The following is a 19,148-nucleotide window of genomic DNA, read 5'->3' on the forward strand; positions in this document are numbered from 1 at the left end:
GTCTACTAAGAATTGCTTTGCGTCACGTAAGACAAATTTATTTTTATTCAAAATGGGTCTTAAATGCTTCTCTATGAATACTGATAGATGTTTGGTAACCCACCCTCTTCCAGATACAATAGGTCTCATTGGTGGGTTACTTGAATCTTTGTGTAACTTAGGAAGTCCATAAATTAAAGGCAACATTGGTTTCTCAACCATAAGGTATTCATAGGCATTTCTATCAATTAAATTACTTTTGTAAATATCAGTAAGGGTATCATATACATACCTACAGGTGTCATAAACATCTGATGTGTTAATGATACCATAAAATTTGTCTTGTAACATATCATGCATAGCATTCATATAATGTTCTTTGTCCAGGACAACAACACCAGAACCTTTATCTGCTGGCCTAACTACAATGTTCTCATTTAATTGCAGGTTATTCAAACTTTTTCTTTCATTGAATGTTAAATTATCTGATTTCTTTAATTTATTATATGTCTTAGTTTCATAGTAATGATGCAACTCTTCCTCAGTTACTTTTAAGAAAGCCTCTACTAGAGGGTGGTTTACGGGTACATAATCACTAAGATTCTTAAATATAGGGCCTTCTCTGACAGTGCTATCCTGATCCCTGAAATTATATTTCAACATTAAGTTCCTACAAAATATTCTTAAATCCATAATTGTGTCAGTAAGACGGCCAGTTGTCTTCGGTATATAATTCAGCATTCTAGGAACAAGAAGTTCTGTTTAAAGAAAAATTTTTTAAGGAACATGTCATTTTCTTTCGTAGATTTGTAGACGATGTCTTTTTTCTATGGAATGGAACAGTAGAAAACTTAGAAAAGTTTTTAAATATCATGAATAGCTTGACAAATTGTTTGAAATTTACAGTGCAATACTCCTATGAGAAAGTAGTGTTCCTAGATGTTTATGTAGAAAGGTTGCATAATGGTCTCATCAACACAGGGGTATATCGGAAACCTTGTCACAGCAATATGCTGTTACATAGGACGAGTATGCACCCACCTCACATTTTTAAAAACATAATTAAAGGACAATCTCTAAGATGTTCTAGGCTAAATCCGTCAGTAACAGGATTAGAAAAAGATCTGTCATGTCTACGGAATAGATTAAAGAATAGGGGCTACAAAATCAGTGAAATAGAACAATACACTACTGAAGCCCTCAATTCACGTGATGTTAGAGGTAAACCTTATTTTGGCCCAGTACAGGATATCATTAGAACTGATATCCCTTCGACACTTTTGAATGTTAAATTTGCAACAAGCTATACAACAGACTTATTTGAAGTCAAGAATATTATATGTAAACATTGGGATATACTAAAGGCTGACGAAGAGATTTTTAATATAGTTGGTAAAGAACCCTCTTTTATATGTAGGAACAGAAACAACTTAAAAAGGCTCCTCTGTTATCCTAAAAAAGCTACACAGAATGTTAGTTCAGGACATACAGAAAAATGTGGTCATTGCAATTTTTGTTGTTATATTGATAGCAATACCACATTTATCCATCCAGATAATGGTAAAACATTTTATTTTACTACACATGCGAATTGTATGACACCTCATGTTGTTTACCTGGCAGTTTGCAAAATATTTTCATAATTTTATGTGGGTAAGACGAACCGCCCACTACGTGACAGGATAAGAGAACATATTTATAACATCAAAAAAAGTAATACACAGAATGCTTTAGCCAAGCACACTGTCTCACACAACACTCAACATAAATTTCAATTTAGGGTACTAGAAGTAATAGAACCTAATGTAAGAGGAGGTAACATAATGACATACACAGAGGAGAAGGAAAACAACTGGATTATTTTACTAAGAGCAGATAGAGGCTCAGGACTAAATGACAAAGTCTCTATCAAACCTGTACTTAGAAAACGCAGACACATAAAGATATGAGAATACTGATTTTAATTTTAAAATATTTATATTTTTTAAAATAATACATATATATAAATATATATCTTTATAATGCATTTTAATAATAAGTAAATTCTTATTAAATCTTATACTATATTTATATCTTATGCTGTATTCAAAGGATGCATTTTAAATGGTGTTAGTCATATAAGTTTTTTATATGATTTTTTACATGATTAGTAGCAGTAATGAATGCACTGACATATATTTTTGTATCTGCTGTTTTAAATGTTAAATGAACTAATTGGTATGTGATGATGATTGGCTCATTTGAATGTACTCACTATGTGCTTTAGTATTAATTTTAAACTGTCTATGTTAAGCTAACATTGTGATCTGATGAAGCTATTTTATAGCGAAAGCGCTTATCCATTGTTTTACCAATAAAAGTATCTGGCTTTGAATATAAGATTTGACCCTTGCTTTTGCTCTTGTGCTACGTTTTTATTATAATTTATTGAAGCACTTTTCATTGCTTGTAATGTGGCAACTTCTTCAGAAAAGATACACAGTTTCAAACAGTAGTTTATAAGTAATTGAGACATGTCATGTGATGACCACGCCTCCAGTAAGTCAAATTCTTAAAGAAGCATTTGCTAAAAAAACACGTATTCATAACACCTAAATACAAAAGCTACAAGTTTGTTAGATTAAAAGTGTCATCAAAACTGTTATAAATAGTTATACAGAAGGCATTAAACTGTTAGTCAAACAATAACAAAGTTAGACTAAACTTCAAAATTACGAAATAATCAACTGGGTATATCTCTCTAAAATATTGTAGAGCTAAAATGAATAGAATTGTATTCAAGCAAAATACCAGTTACAGTCTTAAACTTCTTAGTTTCAGAAGACAGGCAATGTTACAAGCATCATTTAAACCTGGTACAACAAATGCATTCAAACGGATTTGCCATTCAAGCTCATGTTCCTCTAAAAGTAAGTTCAGTGGGCCACCTCTCAAATTAGCTTGAACTTGATCTATAGCTTTAAAGGTAAATTTGTGGCCCACATTATTTGCTATATGTCTTGCTAGTGGGTTGTTAATTTTATTTACTGAAATAGCATAGGTGTGTTCATAAACCCTGTCCCGCAGTCTACGTTCGGTCTTCCCCACGTAGAATGCGGGACAGCAGACACATCTTGCTATGTAGACTACTAGTCTAGAATTACAGTTGAGTTTAAATTTTATCTCATACTTGTTGTCACCTATACAAAATGTATTGCCCACTTCCATGAATCTACACATCCTACAATATTCACACAAATTCATTCCAGTATACCTATGTGTTTTAAGTTGTTGCCCCCCATATTCAAGTAAGTTTTTAAGGTTGTGGCCTCTATGAAATACAGTATTTGGAACTGGACCTAGTTTACTGAATAGTGAAATATCACTCAAGATAAACTGCCAGTTTTTACATAAAATATGTTTGACTTGGCCACTATCATTACTGAAGGTAGTGATAAATCTACCTTTGAAGTTAGGGGCTAAAGTTTGTAATGGAATTTGTGTTGGGACAAATACACTGTTTTGACAATCTACCATGTGAGGAACAAGACTGTCCTGTTCTAAACTATTTAGCCCAAGGATGGGAGAGACGATTCCAAGTCTTCTTTTGTCAGAAACGTCACTGACTAAAGTTCCAATAAGGTTGCTAGGATACCCACGCTTTTCAAACATCTTCCTAAGTAAATCACACTCTTGATGGAAATTGAGCTCAAGTGTGGTCATTCTAGCTGCCCTTATCAATTGGCCTTTTATAATGGACCGCTTCTGATGGAATGGAAGGCAGCTAGAAAAGTGTAGGAATGAGTTTACAGTACGTGGGTTTTCTAAAAATCTGTGATACATACCCCCTGTTGACTTTATCTTTTGAAAGTTTCACATCTAAATAGTCAATCGTGGCTGCATGAAATGTTGATGTAAATACAAAGAAATCAGTTGTAGAATTCAGAAATGAAATAAAAAGATCAGCCTGAATGCCATCTCCATTAAATAACACGAAGATGTCATCCAAGGAATGGGTGTAGTAAACGAGGTTCACCCTGAAGTGTTCAGGTATGTTCCTAGCCTTGAGCAGCATACTACCCTCACCTAGAATGATGTTGCAGTATAAACAAAAAATGATTGATTTCAATAATTGGCTTAGTTTTTGGTGTCATTCAAAGGGTATCCAGTTCCTGTCAGCTCGGGATGCCATGGTCGACAAACCTCACTGCTTTGCCAGAGATGGTTTGCACCTGGCACCTCTAGGCTTTTGGCTACTGACAAAGGCTCTTAACTCCCCCATAGCGTCTTTTTTAGTCAAGGTTTCAAAAACAACATTACTGATGTGAAATTAAACAATCAGAACAAAATAAGGAACATCCTGCTAAGTGGTAGGAGTTTAAACCAAAAACTGCACTGTCTGGAAGCACTTCTATGATTAGAAGATGTAGATGTCTGTGCATTCACAGAAACCTGGTTTAAGACCTCAGAGTGTACCCCAGCCATGCAAGGCTACAATGCCTTCCATACCTTTAGACTGCAAAATGAATGTGTGAACACCAAAGGAGGTGGTATTTCTATCTATATTAGAGATAAATTCATCTCCCATCTAGTTAGGCTGGACAACTCTATGAAGTTACTCCAAGTCCAGGTTATAGTGGGTAAGACCCCCATTCAAGTCATAGCCAGTTATAGATTTGCTTCCATGGGTCACAACACCCATGAAGCCTACTTGACCAAACTGGAGATAGTCCAATTTTGCTGAACACTCTGGTTATGGGGGATTTCAATTATCCCACCATCAAATGAGAAACCTATGTTAGCCCCAAGGCACTAATGCAAAAGTTCCTTGACTTTGTTCATTCAAATGCCCTGGAACAAATTGTTCATACCCCAACATGAGGAACAAACATTATAGATCTGGTCCTGACCAACATGTCAAACAGATGCACTGCCGCAACTGTTGGACACTGATTTGTTAAATCTGACCACAAAACAGTCATCTTCGAGCTGGCACTAACAACAGAACTCACAAAGGGTGAAATCAGACTAAAAACTTCACCAAGGCAAACTATACTTTCCTAGGCAACAGTATGAATGCATTCCAAGACCCATCCCAAGCTGGAAGTGGTAACTATGCCAAAGCTTACACTAAAGCCTGTACAGTCACTTGCTTAAGTGTATAAACTCGGCTGTACCAGAAAGCCAGAAAGAGTCAAAGTAGAGCCCCAAATAAAAACAAGCTGCCATGGTGGACAGCCAACATCAACAAACTTTACAATAAACACAAAAAGTTTCTGGCCAAGAAAACAAAGGCAAGGCCCCAACAATGGAAAAGCACCCTCCTCAGCCTCAAAAGGCTACTAAGACAACTTATCAAATCCTCTAAGAGCTCCTTTGAGAGAAACCTAGCAAGTACAGCCAAGGATAACCAAAAGGCCTTTTACAGCCACATATGTAGTCTAAAAAGGTAGGCCTCAACACGTAAAGAACTAGTGCCCAAAGGTATCAGACACACTAACCCCACAGAGATAGCAAACTTGCTAATGGATAGGTTTAGCAAAAAGTTCACTCCCTTATCCCCTCCTAACTTATCACAAACCTTCCCCCAATCTCCCCCCACCCTACATATCTGAAGAGCAGGTCCTTGAAGCCTTGCCCAAGGCAAAAAATACAGTACCTATGGGACTAGACGACATCCCAGGCTTGTCTTCTAAACAGGCTAAAACATAAACCAGCATCACCATTAAGTACCTTTTTCAATCATAGCCTGACCACAGGTTTGTTCCTGCGGAATGGGGAACAGCAACAGTTACTCCCCTCCACAAAGGTGGTCTAGCAACAGACCAAGGGAATTACAGACCCATAGGCCTGACCAGTCTCATCTGTAAGGTCATGGAATTTATCATTAAGGACCTCATAAATAAAGGCATAGATGACCTCCAAAGCCTGGCTCCTATCCAATTCGGCTTCATCAAGGGTAGATCCTGCCTGTTAAATCTGATGGACTTCTTTGAAAATGTGACCAGGGCCATTGACGAGGGCAAATCTGTACACTCAGCATACCTTGACTTGGCAATCCCAAATTCAGCCACTGCAGATAAACTTAGAAAACTGATTGTAAACCCATTCCTTGTAAGATAGGTTGCCAACTGGCTCAGAAACCAGACATGCACTTTCAAAGTGGGTGACTCCACATTAATCAGCAGACCTGTTACCAGCGGGGTGCCACAGGGGTGAGTGCTGGGTCCCCTACTGTTTGGTATATACTTCTCAGAAGTTCATGTCAAGATTAAGGGGATGTTCATCATGTTTCACTGTTGCAGTCATCACTGTAGGGTTCTTCCTGCTGGCAGGCAGTCCTCGGTCGGCCAGAATCCCAAAGTCTGGGTCCGGCGTTGGCTGTTCAGTCATGCTCCCTGACGTCAGAGTGCCAGGAGTACAAAGCTGCCAGCCGACGCCATGTTCTCCAGTCTTTCTTGCCGTGCGGTGAAAGCAGTTTGCAAGTGCCGGTCGGCTGACTCCTGATATTTTTTCGTGCTTCAGTCCGAAGACTTACTTCTTCTTCTCAAAGCTAAGTACCCCATTGGGGAAACTTTTTTCTTGCTCCAGTCCGATGTCAGAAAAAGTTAATAATTGCATTTCTTGTGGGAAGCAAATATCTCATAAGGATTTCCATTCTTACGGTATTCCTTGTTTGGGCCCTGACCACGACGTAGCTAGTTGTCGGTTTTGTGCTAGATTTAACCAACGCACGATTAAGAGGAGGTACGATTTTGCTTTTCACTATTTTGGTAGGCGATTTAATTATAAAATGTTGTCGGACACGCTTCCAACTACCGGAGTTCACAAACGACGCAAGGATAAGGACAGGCCTCCGAGGTCCAAATCAGACGACGTTACACAACCAGAGCCAGCTTCAGGTTCGGCCATCGTCAGTGAGGCGGGGTGCCACAGGGGTGAGTGCTGGGCCCCCTACTGTTTGGTATATACTTCTCAGAAGTTCATGTCAAGATTAAGGGGTTCTGGTTGACCAGGTTTGCAGACGACTACAAATGGGTGCAATCATTGAATCCCCAGATGATATCAATATAGTCCAAGAGGGTCTCACGCAGACTAACGGCTGGTGTATTAGTCACGGTCTCAAACTGAATGCATAGAAATGCATCATCATCCCCTTCAGCACAAACAATGCCCCCTTCACACTATCAAATCAACAACAATACCCTAAGTATCCACAAAGTGGTAAGGGACCTGGGATCACAAGTTGACTGCAACCTTAACTTCAACCACCATGTGTCTGCTGCGATAAGGAAGGCTTTCTACATAGCACACTTGACTAGTAAAGGCATTGCCTCGGGAGCAAAAGAGGTTATAACCCCACTATACTTGGCACTAATTCAGCCCATAATTGAGTATTTTTGGTATGTACCGTGCAAAGCACCTGCAGCAACTGGAGAGACCTCAAAGGTTTCTAACAAACAAAATCAAAGGGCTCCAGCATGTGCCTTACACAGACTGACTAAAGTCCCTGTCACTATACTCCATGTCATGTAGACTTCTTAGGGGAGACTTATGCCTGGCCTACAGAGCAATCTAAGACCCAAACCTAATGAACTTGCTGAACATCAGTAAATCAAACAGGACTAGGGCTGCCTGTTCCAGGGACCTAAATATGGCCTGTGACTTAAATAGGACATGCTGGAGGGGCAGATTTATCTCCCAGTGACTGCCACGTCTTTGGAACAGTTTACCAATTCTTTTGAAACAAAGCACTTCTATGACAGTATTCAAGAGGATCCTGGACGAATAGATGGGGCACCGTTAGTGCCCACAACCCTCCTGGATATGGGCAATCATCACTAAATGCAGTCTTGGGTATTGACTAGCATTTTCATTGTATTACATTGGAATGAAACTGCTAGGCTTAAAATGACCTCTGGGTACATAGCCTAATAATATTCTGTGGTCCTATGACACCGTGATTTATAGATTTACATTAATTATTTAGGCATACAGAAGCAACTACCGTACTTGCGTATTATCGCAACCAAATTTTCGTGATAATAACGGTTGTTTCCGATGTGGAAATGTAACTGATAATGGTGTGACAATGCCAGACAATGGGTTTTCTTTCACACTGAATGTTGTTTTAGGCAGGGTTATCTGTAAAAAATGAATAAGTTAATGTTGCTGTTTAGGTATGTGCTTTACCACCAACATGTCATGTAGCTCTCATTAAAGTGCATACACGCTTCAGCTGTTAGGGATGCTGTCTTAACTCACTGCAATTGCTCACCAGTTTCCCCCACATAAAAAGGCACAAACACAGGAATTATACTTTTGCTTCACTTTTTATTTTTAACAAATTTAAACATAGGCTCAGGTCCAAACATGGCAGTAATGACAGGAAGAAGTGCAGCATCAGCCAGTAACATGTTTTCCATACTGTTAATAGGTTTAATCAGGAACCCATAATCAGCTGTCAACATAATCCACCCTCAGCGAAGGGAAACCAACTCACAAAAAACACCCTGTAACCTTCTAACATTTAAATATCTGAAGGCCAAGGATTGCTGCCTTTCCTAGTTATGTCTCAAGATTTTAAGTAAAGGTGTTAAGAAACTGTCCCCGCTTGGGAAGAAATGCCCATAGTTTTACACAAAATGAAAGATATAGTCAAAATCAGTTCCTGAATAAACCTATTAAGACCACTTCGGGGAACAGCTTGATAATGGGATTTTTCCTGTTGTTTGTGGTATGTACTATGCTTTTTCAGTGGGACCTGATCATATGTTTAGACATTGTTAAAAATAAAACTTTACCAAAACCATCCTTCATATCTTTGTGTGCTTGCCTTCTCTGAAGGATTCCTTCCACTCAGTAAAAAGAATCCGTTTGTCAGTATGGTAACAGGCATAACAATTCAAACGTAAAAATAGGAAGAGGGTTTTCTGAAATGTTTCTTTTCCCCAAGCCAATGCAAAGTTATTCCACAGCAGTAAAACTGTGAATACCACCTTGCAGTGTTTCATGGCCTCATCTCTACTGAAGTATGGGAAATTTGCAACTGCGAAAAACTGGTTGCAATAATACGCAAGTACAGCAACTACGGTTAGACGTTTTATATTGAAACATTTGGCTGACAACTAAGTAACTCTTACTGGATCACAAAGAAACAAATTTGTGATCATTGGCACTAACAAAAGAGTAGCAACGTGCCCTAAAATATTTCACATAACTGATCAGTTTGATTACCCCATAGAAATTGCAGCTTCCTTTAGACAGCTAGCCCTTTGGCTTAATTAATCCCTCAACATTCAAGAACATATTGAAAAACTCAAACCCAAGATGAGCAACTTGCTATTTTGGGCACATCTATCATCCCAGTCTTTCTGTCCCCCTGCCAGAGCTCCTATTGGGAAAGAAGTACTACCCATCCAACTGGAGTATGGTATACCTCTTTTTGCCAAAGCCGTACACAAAAATACAGCAGTGCTTCAGTCAATCTGTAACAAAATCTGCAGCTTTATCATAAATTTTCAGTGTTATCAAACATCAGCGTGTTATCTGTTAGAAGCCAAATTAATATTTTTAGAAGATAGATCAAGCCTCCTATTAGGCTTCCTGCTGTTGAAATTGCTTAAATAAGACACTTTCACCAGTCACTGTGAAAATGATTACAACCACCTTACACTGCATCCTCAGAAACCACGCTAATGCAAGACCTACCCTCCAAGCACACACCTTGAAACATCACTGCACTGACCACAGCTTCTCATCATAACCCCGCAAACTATGGAAATCGCTACCCGAACATATAACTGAAATGTCAGAATACTCAACTTCTGATACCAACCCAAAACAATTTCTGCAGGAAAATTCAAATGTATCTGTAGTAAGACAGGTCATGTTACATAACTAATGAAATCTCCCAAATGAATCTACTCATTACCTTTTACACTGACACTTGTGTGTGCGTCCCTAGCAAGATACAACAAGCTCCTTGTAAGTGTGTATACCGTTCTTCAACCATTATCCCCTTCCATATTTACTTTCACCCACTAACATTTGACTCCCCTGTACCTTCCTGACATTGTTCTACTTGTTCTCTTTCTGTTGTTAAGCTGTCCGACTTGCTTCATCTCTGATCATACTCCATTTTATTTTTTTGTAAAATACATTGCCATTGTAGTGAATTTATATATAATATACTAGAACTCATTGCTGTACTATTGGTTTTCTTGTATTTGTATTGTATTTTCTGTTTGTGTTGTAGTAATTGTACTGTGTAATGTGCTTTGCAATTTGTCTGGGTCTGCAGTTGTTTATGCTTGATCAGTGCTGTACCCCAGTGCATAAATAAAGTAAACAATATTCATGGGTTTTCTCCCATTTCCAAGAAATCAGAGACATGTGTTGTCCCTCCAAATGGAAATGCTTTTTCTAGTCCCAAGAAAAAGATCTTGGAGACCCTTTCTGGATTTTTCAAGACTGAACAAGTTGGTGGTATTCCCAAAAATTGAGAATGCTTTCAATATTGAAACTTCTTGCCTTTGATCCTTCTACAAGCACCTTTGGTGACATTAGACCTCATAGATGCCTGTCTATACACTCCCATAGTAAATAGAGACCAGAAATTCATAAGGTTCAAGGCAGAAGGCTTGCACTATCAATTTACATCATTGCCCTTTGGCTTGTCTAATGCACTAAGGGTATTTACAAAGTGCTTGTCACTAGTCATTGCTTTCTGCAGGACAATTGGTGTTCACTTTTATCAATACCTGGATGATTGCCTCATCCAGGCCCCTTCCCTGCAGAAGATAGAAAGAGCCCTAAAAACTGCTAACTGTCCTTGAACATCCACAAGTCTCGGTTACAGCCAGCAAGGTAAGTCACCTTAATGGACAAAATCCAGTTCCTAACACAGTATTTTAATGAAATTACCAAGATTTCAGACACTCCTACCAGTCCCATCTCCTCTGCTGTGTACAGAGAGAGTACATGGGAAGAACATTTCCTATAGCATTTTAATCTGCCCTGTTCCCTCCCTCTCCACAAAAAAAAAAAAAAAAAAAAAAAAAAAAAAAAAAAATTACTTCTAGTTTCTTGAGCTGCTCTTACATAACTGTCTTCTACATTAATACATTAATTTGCTGTTCTGTGTGCTTTTAAGTGTTCAGGTGCTCTTATTTGATTTTTCATAAACTTGTTTTTGTCATTTTTAACTTATCTGCATTTATTTAAACTGTATTTGCCTTAATATTGCTACACACTCAAGTGTGCTATCTTGTACTGCATTTAAAGTGTTTTTGCTACTGTATCTTTTCCCGGTTAGGGGTCGCCACAGCGGAACTCTGGTTCGCTAATGATTGGCAGTAGATATTTATGGTGCTGAGTTGCCAACCCGACGCCCAACCTTCAGCGAAGGCACGTCTATTTAAGCATGTCTTTCGGAGGCCACTTGACCGTGGGGAGGACATGCAGACTCCACACAGAAGGCACACCAGCCGTGAATCGAACTTTTAATTTGTGTAAATAGTTTAATTCAATATGTACCTTTAAATCAGCCCAAACCACCAACTGAGGATTGTATAAACACTAATGAACCTTGGGCAACTCTTATGTCCGACGAAGTCCAAGCATCTATATATATTTCAATTCCAAACTTGTTTTCTGCCTTTCCTGTAAGTAGTCTAATCCAGATACAGATTTGCTGTATCCAGGACTGTTTGTAAGCTTCTGTGCCCCCAAGCCTTTCTGTGTTGGAGGGAAGCCTTCTAGCTTATCAGTGGGAGTGGTAAGCACTAGGTAGCCTATCTGCCACAAGAGTGGTTTCTGGCCCAGAAATTGTAGTTTATTGGCCATTTGGACAGTTTTTCCATCTTTTTCAACTTTCTGATTTAAAAGCCTGCATGTGCGCTTGTTTCCCACCTTCCCTGTAACTAGTTTAGTCCAGATACATATTTGCTGTATCCAGGACTGTTTGTAAGCTTCTGTACCCCCAAGCCTTTCTGTGTTGGAGGGAACTCTTCTAGCTTATCAGTGGGAGTGGTAAGCACTAGGTAGCCTATCTACAACAAGATCCAGATACATATTCTTAGTTTTAGCACGTGAATTTGCTTATCCGTGATCAGCACTTGTTCAGAATTGTTGTAAGCACTAAATAAACTACATATTACTACAGCACTCATCCTTCCTCATTAGCTAGAGGAAAACAGTTTTGGTACTTACTTTCCTCACTTGCTTAGAGAAAAGCAGCTCATGTACTCACTTTCCTCACTCTTCTAGAGGAAAATATTTTTTTATTCAGGCATGTCCAAGGGTCAGCTCCCATTGTTCTCTCCTGTCTATCTGATGAATCTGGGCATCTTGGGGTAATGTAGCAATTGCCTCATGTACACAGAAAACCCTCTCCTCCTACCACCCAACACTACAACCTGTGAGGGATGCACTTATCTAGCCAAACTGGAGGTAAAGCTCTCTCCAACCAAGAGTGAACTTGATAGTCAAGAGGAGAAGGTAAACACTTGCACCATACCACACTCATCATATAGTCCCACTAAACTTACACCACCAAAATCTACACATAGAAAGACAAAAACATTTGCGGAGGCTCTCAATAATAATCTGCTCAAGCAACAGAGACCGCCAAAGCAGAAATGCAAGCAACCTCCCACCACCAAAACAACCCAAATGACACATAGCCCACAGACTCAGTGTAACACTCAACCACAGCCCATAAGGCAAAACAACATACCCAACACACTAGTCAAAGGTGACCCTGTAGTCAGGCACACTGATGTCCCACTCACCAGGCTAAACGAGGAGAAGGTTACTGCCAGCTGCCAGGATCCGCCACATAACCCACGCACTCAGGTCACTCCACAACAAGTACAAATATGACTCTGTGATTGCCCATGTTGGTGTGAACGACCTGAGACATACCTCCCTGGACTACATGAAAAGAGACATGGAAGAGCTCTCCGATCTAGTAGCCCAGGCAGGTATGACCCTAGCCCTGAGTAGCATCCTGCCATCGCCCAGAATGATACCGCAGTACAAGGACAAAATGATTGACTTCAACAATTGACTAAGCTTCTGGTGTCATTCTGAGGGGATCCAGTATCTGTCTGCCTGGGACGACATGGTCGATAAACCACGATGCTTTGCCAGAGATGGCCTGCACCTGTCACCCCTGGGATTCCGGATACTGGCAAAGGCTCTTGCCGCCCCATAGTGCCTTTTTTAGGCAAGGTTCAAATGACAAATTCACCACCATAACAGGAACAGGCAAGCAGAAACTGAGGGTAATGCTACTCAATGTTAGAAGTCTAAATCTCAAAATGTATTCACTCGAGGCACTCCTTAAAATGGAGAACATCAATGTCTGTGCAGTGACTGAGACCTGGTTTAAGGCTCCAGAGAGCAGCCCTGCATTACCAGGCTATAACTCACACTTTTTGGCCATCTAACCTGGACCTGAACACCAAAGGTGGAGGTTTGTCCATATTCATTAAGGATATCCACACCTCCAGGCTTTTTGCTCAGAATAATGCAGCCGAGGTTATCCAAGTGCAACTAACTCTGGGCAAAACTGCAATCCAAATTGTAGCTTGCTAAAGATCCCCCACCAGGCCCCAGGATTCCCACTCCTCTTTTCTTGATGTACTGGAAAATATTAGGGTTCAACCAAACACCCTAATATTGGGCGATTTCAACTACCCCACCATTAACTGGGAAAACTACTCATGTACCAACTCCTTCACTCAGCACTTTCTGGAATTCATAAATTCCAATGCCCTGGATCAACTTATCCACACCCCCACCAGGGGCAACAATATCCTAGACCTAGTCATTACCAACATGAGTGACCGGTGTTCCACACCTGAAGTCAACTCCTCATTGGTCAGATTAAGGAAACCACAGTAAAAAATTTCTCCAAAGCCAACTTCATGCTTCTTAAGACAGAAGTGGCGAACTTCATGACACTCATGCAGATGGACAATACAGTTGCGACTGCTGAATCCTACACAAATGCCCTCTATAAGCACTTACACAAGTGCATGGATCGTGCTATCCCAAACAGAACCAAGACACTATCCTCCAAAAAAAGGAAGCTAATCTGGTGGTCCCCTGCCATAAACAAACTCTACAACAAAAGGAAGAAATTGTTGCAAAAGAGAGTAAAATCCCATGAGTGGAGGAGTTCCTTGGTTAGCCTCAGCAAGAAGCTGAGATCCCTTGTAACATCCTCTAAAAAACAAGATTGCCACTGATTCTAAGGACAACCACAAAGCATTCTATAGCTATGTCAAGAATCTCAATGGCAACACCCAGATCTGCTCTGAGTTACAGCACAATGTCACAAAAATTACAGAACTAACTGATATTGCCAACATTCTGGCAGATAGGTTCAGTGTTAACTTTACCCCGTCTTACCCCCTAAAGGGCCCATATCTATACAGGAAGAATGCAGAGTCCCTGTAATCACAACTTCACAAGTAAAGGCAGCACTCTCTAAAGCCAAAAACACAGCATCCACGGGACCGGACAACATCCTAGGCTGCGTTTTAAATGAACTTCAGAACGAACTGGCTCTCCACCTAAGCACCATGTTCAATCATAGCCTCATGTCAGGCTTTGTGCCCAGTGAATGGCGCACAGCAACAGTCATCCCACTCCACAAAGGGGGAGCCACTACTGATCCTGGGAACTATCGCCCTATTAGCCTGACTAGCCTAGTCTGCAAGGCCATGGAACATATCATCATAGAATTCATAAACAAAGACATTGGTAACCTCCAAACTCTGGAACCCACCCAGTTCGGGTTTGTGAAAGGCAGATCATGCCTCCTGAACCTGGTCAACTTCTTTGAGTCAGTCACCAAAGCCGTAAACGAGGGTAAGGTGGTTCATACAGCCTATCTTGACCTTGCCAAGGCTTTCGACACCATCCCCCATTCTGGAATTATAGCTAAATGCACTAAACTTGGTATAAATCCCTATGTCGCAAAATGGGTTGCCAACTGGCTCACTGACAGAACCCACAATGTAAAAGTTGCAGACTCCAAGTCTGACTTCAAACCAGTGACAAGTGGAGTACCACAGAGTTCAGTCCTGGGGCCTCTCCTGTCTGGTATCTACTTCTCTGAAGTACAGGCTAACACAGAAGGCCTCTGGCTAACGAAGTTCGCAGATGACTACAAACTAGGAGCTATAGTTGAGTCCCCAAATGATGTGGACATCCTACAGAAGGGCCTCACTGAGACAGATGACTGGTGTCAGAGCCATAACCTCAAGCTCAATGCCAAAAAGTGCATTGTTATCCCCTTTGGTAAAAACTCTGTAGCCATGAACTACCACATAGGCGGTAGTCTTCTTAACACCGAATGTGTGATGAGACCTTGCGACCCAGGTGGACAGTAGTCTCTCCTTTGATAATCACATTGCCACAGTAGTCAGGAAATCCTTCTACGTGGCACACCTCATCACAAAAGGGTTCTCATCCAGGAAAAAAGAGGTCATTGTTCCCCTCTACTCGACACTCATTAGACCCATTATATAGAGTACAATGCCCCTTTTGGAATGTACCTCACAAGACATCTGCAACAGCTGGAAAGGCCAGAGAAGTACCTCACAAAGAGGATTACTGGCCTCAAACAGATGCCCTGCACTGATCGTCTCAAAAAACTCCAACTTTACTCCGTAGCATATTGCCTACTCTGAGGTGATCTCTGCCTAACATATAAAGCTATGTCAAAACCAGAGCTGTTGGCGATGCTACACCTAAAGAAGTCCCAATCCCTCCGAGCTACACGCTCTAGGGACCTAAACCTTGTCACCACAATAAACAGGACACACTGGAGGGATAGATTCCTATCCCAGAGACTTCCCATACTCTGGAACAAGCTACCCATCTATGTCAAGCAAAGTTCCTCATTAACATTTTTCAAGAAAAATCTTGATGATTGGATGGGAAATAGGAAATGCACCCTGGGGATCACTTCTGTGGCTCTGCTCAACAGTGGCACAGTAAATTAACTTTCATGGGTTGGCGTAAGCCAGGTAACTTTGTTGGTTAGGTTTACTTAGGCCCTTGGGCCGATAGCCTAGTACCTACCTATGAACCTATAAATGCAACAATGTATCACTCAGGGAATTCCTCAGTCTTGAGTGCATTACCTGTTACAAACTGTGTGCTCCCCTCAGAGGGATGCACATGTAAAAACTACACTGGTATCTCAGAAACATGGTACCAGCATGCACCCTCATTACAGACCAACTTCTCCTTTTTGTTTTGCATCAAGAAGGAGAAAATTTAATGAATCAGGCAAATCTCTGTCTAAACCGGAGGTGCCATTAAAGGTAGAGCCATAATCTCAGATGCTCATAACAGTGTTATGTTGCACTGTTATGTATACTGTTTTTTATCAATAGTTCTTTGTTAGCAGGTTTTCCTTGTTTAAGGATATATGGTCACTGATGCAATGATGGGCCCTGGGGAAATAGTCCTGCATTCTGTAATTCTTTCTTTGTTCTGTATCTCTCTCTCTTAATGGATTCCAGCTGCTGCCACATAGCTCATTTTTTATGTCAGCCTTTGCAACAGCTATTGTCTCTCTCCTCAGTTTATTATTTCCTTAATAAAATTATTGGCAGGCAGAGTATTTGTACCCTTTCTACGTTCTTGACACTTCAGTGTCCAAAGCAGAATAGTGTTCAGTTCTGTGTATCCAGCTTTGAAGTCTTCTTGGTGGTGGTACCTCTTTGTTTGGGGTTCTGCATGCCTTTTGCTAAAAGCACATACTCCGTGCAGATGTCCAGAGGGTAGGAGGCCTTTACTTCATGCTAGGAGAAGTCTGAATTTACTTGCCTTTTGCTGAAAAGTGAGAAAACAAATCTTTTAAATGGCAAGGCTTTATGCACTCTTTTTTCACTGTTTTTGATACACCCTGCCCATGATATTAGGAGACTAGCAAAGTTAATACACAATAATACAATGAAGGCAGAATATGTAAATACAATCAATGCACAGCAACAAAAATGCTATGCAAGTAATACACAGTGGTATCACCAAGAAGAGCAAATGTAATAACAATAATGGTAATGATTACCAGGAATATAAATGTTAGTAATACATATTTTTTCTTCAATCAAAAAGGATTTTTCGATACAGTTCTTCTTGGATAGGACAATAAGTTCAGAAAATCTGACCAGCTCTCGATAGCTCTTGCAGAAAAGATGGAATGAAGACCTGCAACATAAATAAGACCTGCTGGAGAGGTAGATATATCTCTCAGAGGTTGCCTCTCCTCTGGATAGGCTTCCAATCCATGTCAAGCAGAGCACCTGCATGAACCTGTTTAAGTGCAACCTGGACAGCTGGATGGAAAACTGTAAATTTCTGCCGGGGATTGCCCCTGCCTCTCTCCTGGACATGGGTAGTCCTTGCTAGAAAAACCTTGGGCATAGATAATATTTGTCATCTAGTATTATACTGAGATTTAATGGTTAGGCTTATAGAGAGCCTTGGGTCAATAGCCTAGTAACATCTTATCTTATGAACCTATGAGCAGAAAAACTCTGTGTATTATCCACTGCATTACATTTTGTTACAGCATCTACAGGAAGCAAATCTCTTTTAGCAACTCCAGGGAGATATTCCTGTAAATAGTAGGTTATGAAAAAACATAATGTGGTACCAGACAGTATCCCTTTATATAACTCTGACATTTGTTGGTGAGGGAGTCTGCTGGGCCACAAAGGGGAGGGTAAAAAAGATCTAGTGCTCTGGATAACTGTTTGGCTTCTAAACAGAAATCCCAAGAGTCAGTGCTGCAGCAGTGAAAATACTTAAACATTTATATTTATGATAACTTCCTATGGAATTATATATTTTTAATCAAAAACTGACAAAGAAGAGAACATTGTATTTTTAATTTATATTCAGTAGAAATGTCTGGAGAGATTTTCAGTTGGTAGTTTTACCAGGGAATGTCTGGTTTATTTTTGTTATTTTTAAAAATGTTAACTGTGTCTTGAAAGTTTAATAATTTGATGCAAATTAGTCTAAGAGAGTCAGACTTTGTACAAAGTGCTTTCTATGTCTTTTCTGTTATGATTGATTCTTTTGCCTTCGTTTCCTCGGAAGCTTGAAAGAAAATATCCCAGGTAACATCTAGTAAATTGGGAAAGTCATATTTTTCAGGCAAGCCCCTGAAGAGGATGTTATTGCGTCTGTTTCTTGCTTCTGAGTGAGTTAGCTTTTCTTTTTCAAGCATGCAGTTTGTTTGGAATTCAAGCCATTTTTTAGCCTTTGAACTATTGTCGTTACTGGTTGAAATCCTTACCTCATATTTCACAGTTTTACAGAAGACTTTAGCTGAGGTATTCTTAATAATACTGAGTTGGTCAGATATTTTTTCAACTAACTGTAACGACTATAATGCTTCTTTCAGTTCAGTGAAGTGAAGATTGCTGTCAGTAGTAGCCTTTGAAGTAGATAATTTTCAGCATCCTACCAAGTCTGACTCATTTGAGATGGCAAATAGGTTAAAACCACTGGAATGTGAATAGCCTTCAAGAAGAAAAATGTCAGTAAAAAACAAATACAGACACCGACGTTAGGGTCACACCATTATGAGAAAAGGGGAACTCGTCATATTGACAGTTCATTGTTCTGTTAAAAAAAAAGCCATCCAGTGAAATGCTAGTGACTGTACAAATGACGGTCATTAGTGTTTCACATACAAGTATACCTCGCAACTGTCCAGATTTTCACAGAATGTCCATATTCTTGTTCTATTCCTCATAAAATGTTTACTTTTCTGGCAAACCACGGAGGACTGAAGTCACTAAATAATGGTAGACATTTGAGTTTCAGACTTCATATCCATCATGAAATGCCGCAAACCCTGTTAATTGAGCAACTTTTTAAGTGTACAAGAACAGTATTTAAAATTTCTCTATTTTTGGGCCTTTGCCCCCCTGTTATTTTTGGCTTTGTCCAGATTTCTTGAGCTAAGAGGTTGAGAGATATGATACAAGCCTTACAGCCTATTTTCCTCTTTCTGATATTTCTAAAGTTATATGCCTTTTAGGTTTAATTTTTTTTTCTGATATTGAAACTGAAGACTGTTTTGTTTTTGTAACTTGAGATTCCATGTCTTCTCCAGTTTTGTTAGCCATGTATAAACGCTAGGAAGTGAT

The 19,148-nt window shown here is 39.9% G+C and overlaps 1 protein-coding gene across 1 annotated transcript in view; it reads left to right on the plus strand.

Annotated features, from left to right (window-relative positions):
* Window positions 1-851: 851 nt before the first annotated feature.
* Window positions 852-19,148, plus strand: part of PPP1R12C (protein phosphatase 1 regulatory subunit 12C) — a gene marked incomplete in the record, with an annotated part of 1,670,410 nt that continues 1,652,113 nt past the window's right edge. Inside the window, 1 exon segment of the mRNA XM_044059211.1 lies at window positions 852-1,371. Coding sequence (XP_043915146.1) covers window positions 852-1,371 — 520 coding nt within the window.

The sequence above is a fragment of the Protopterus annectens genome, chromosome 17.part0, assembly GCF_019279795.1.
Source record: "Protopterus annectens isolate FY-2018-M chromosome 17.part0, PAN1.0, whole genome shotgun sequence".
NCBI lineage: Eukaryota > Metazoa > Chordata > Ceratodontiformes > Protopteridae > Protopterus > Protopterus annectens.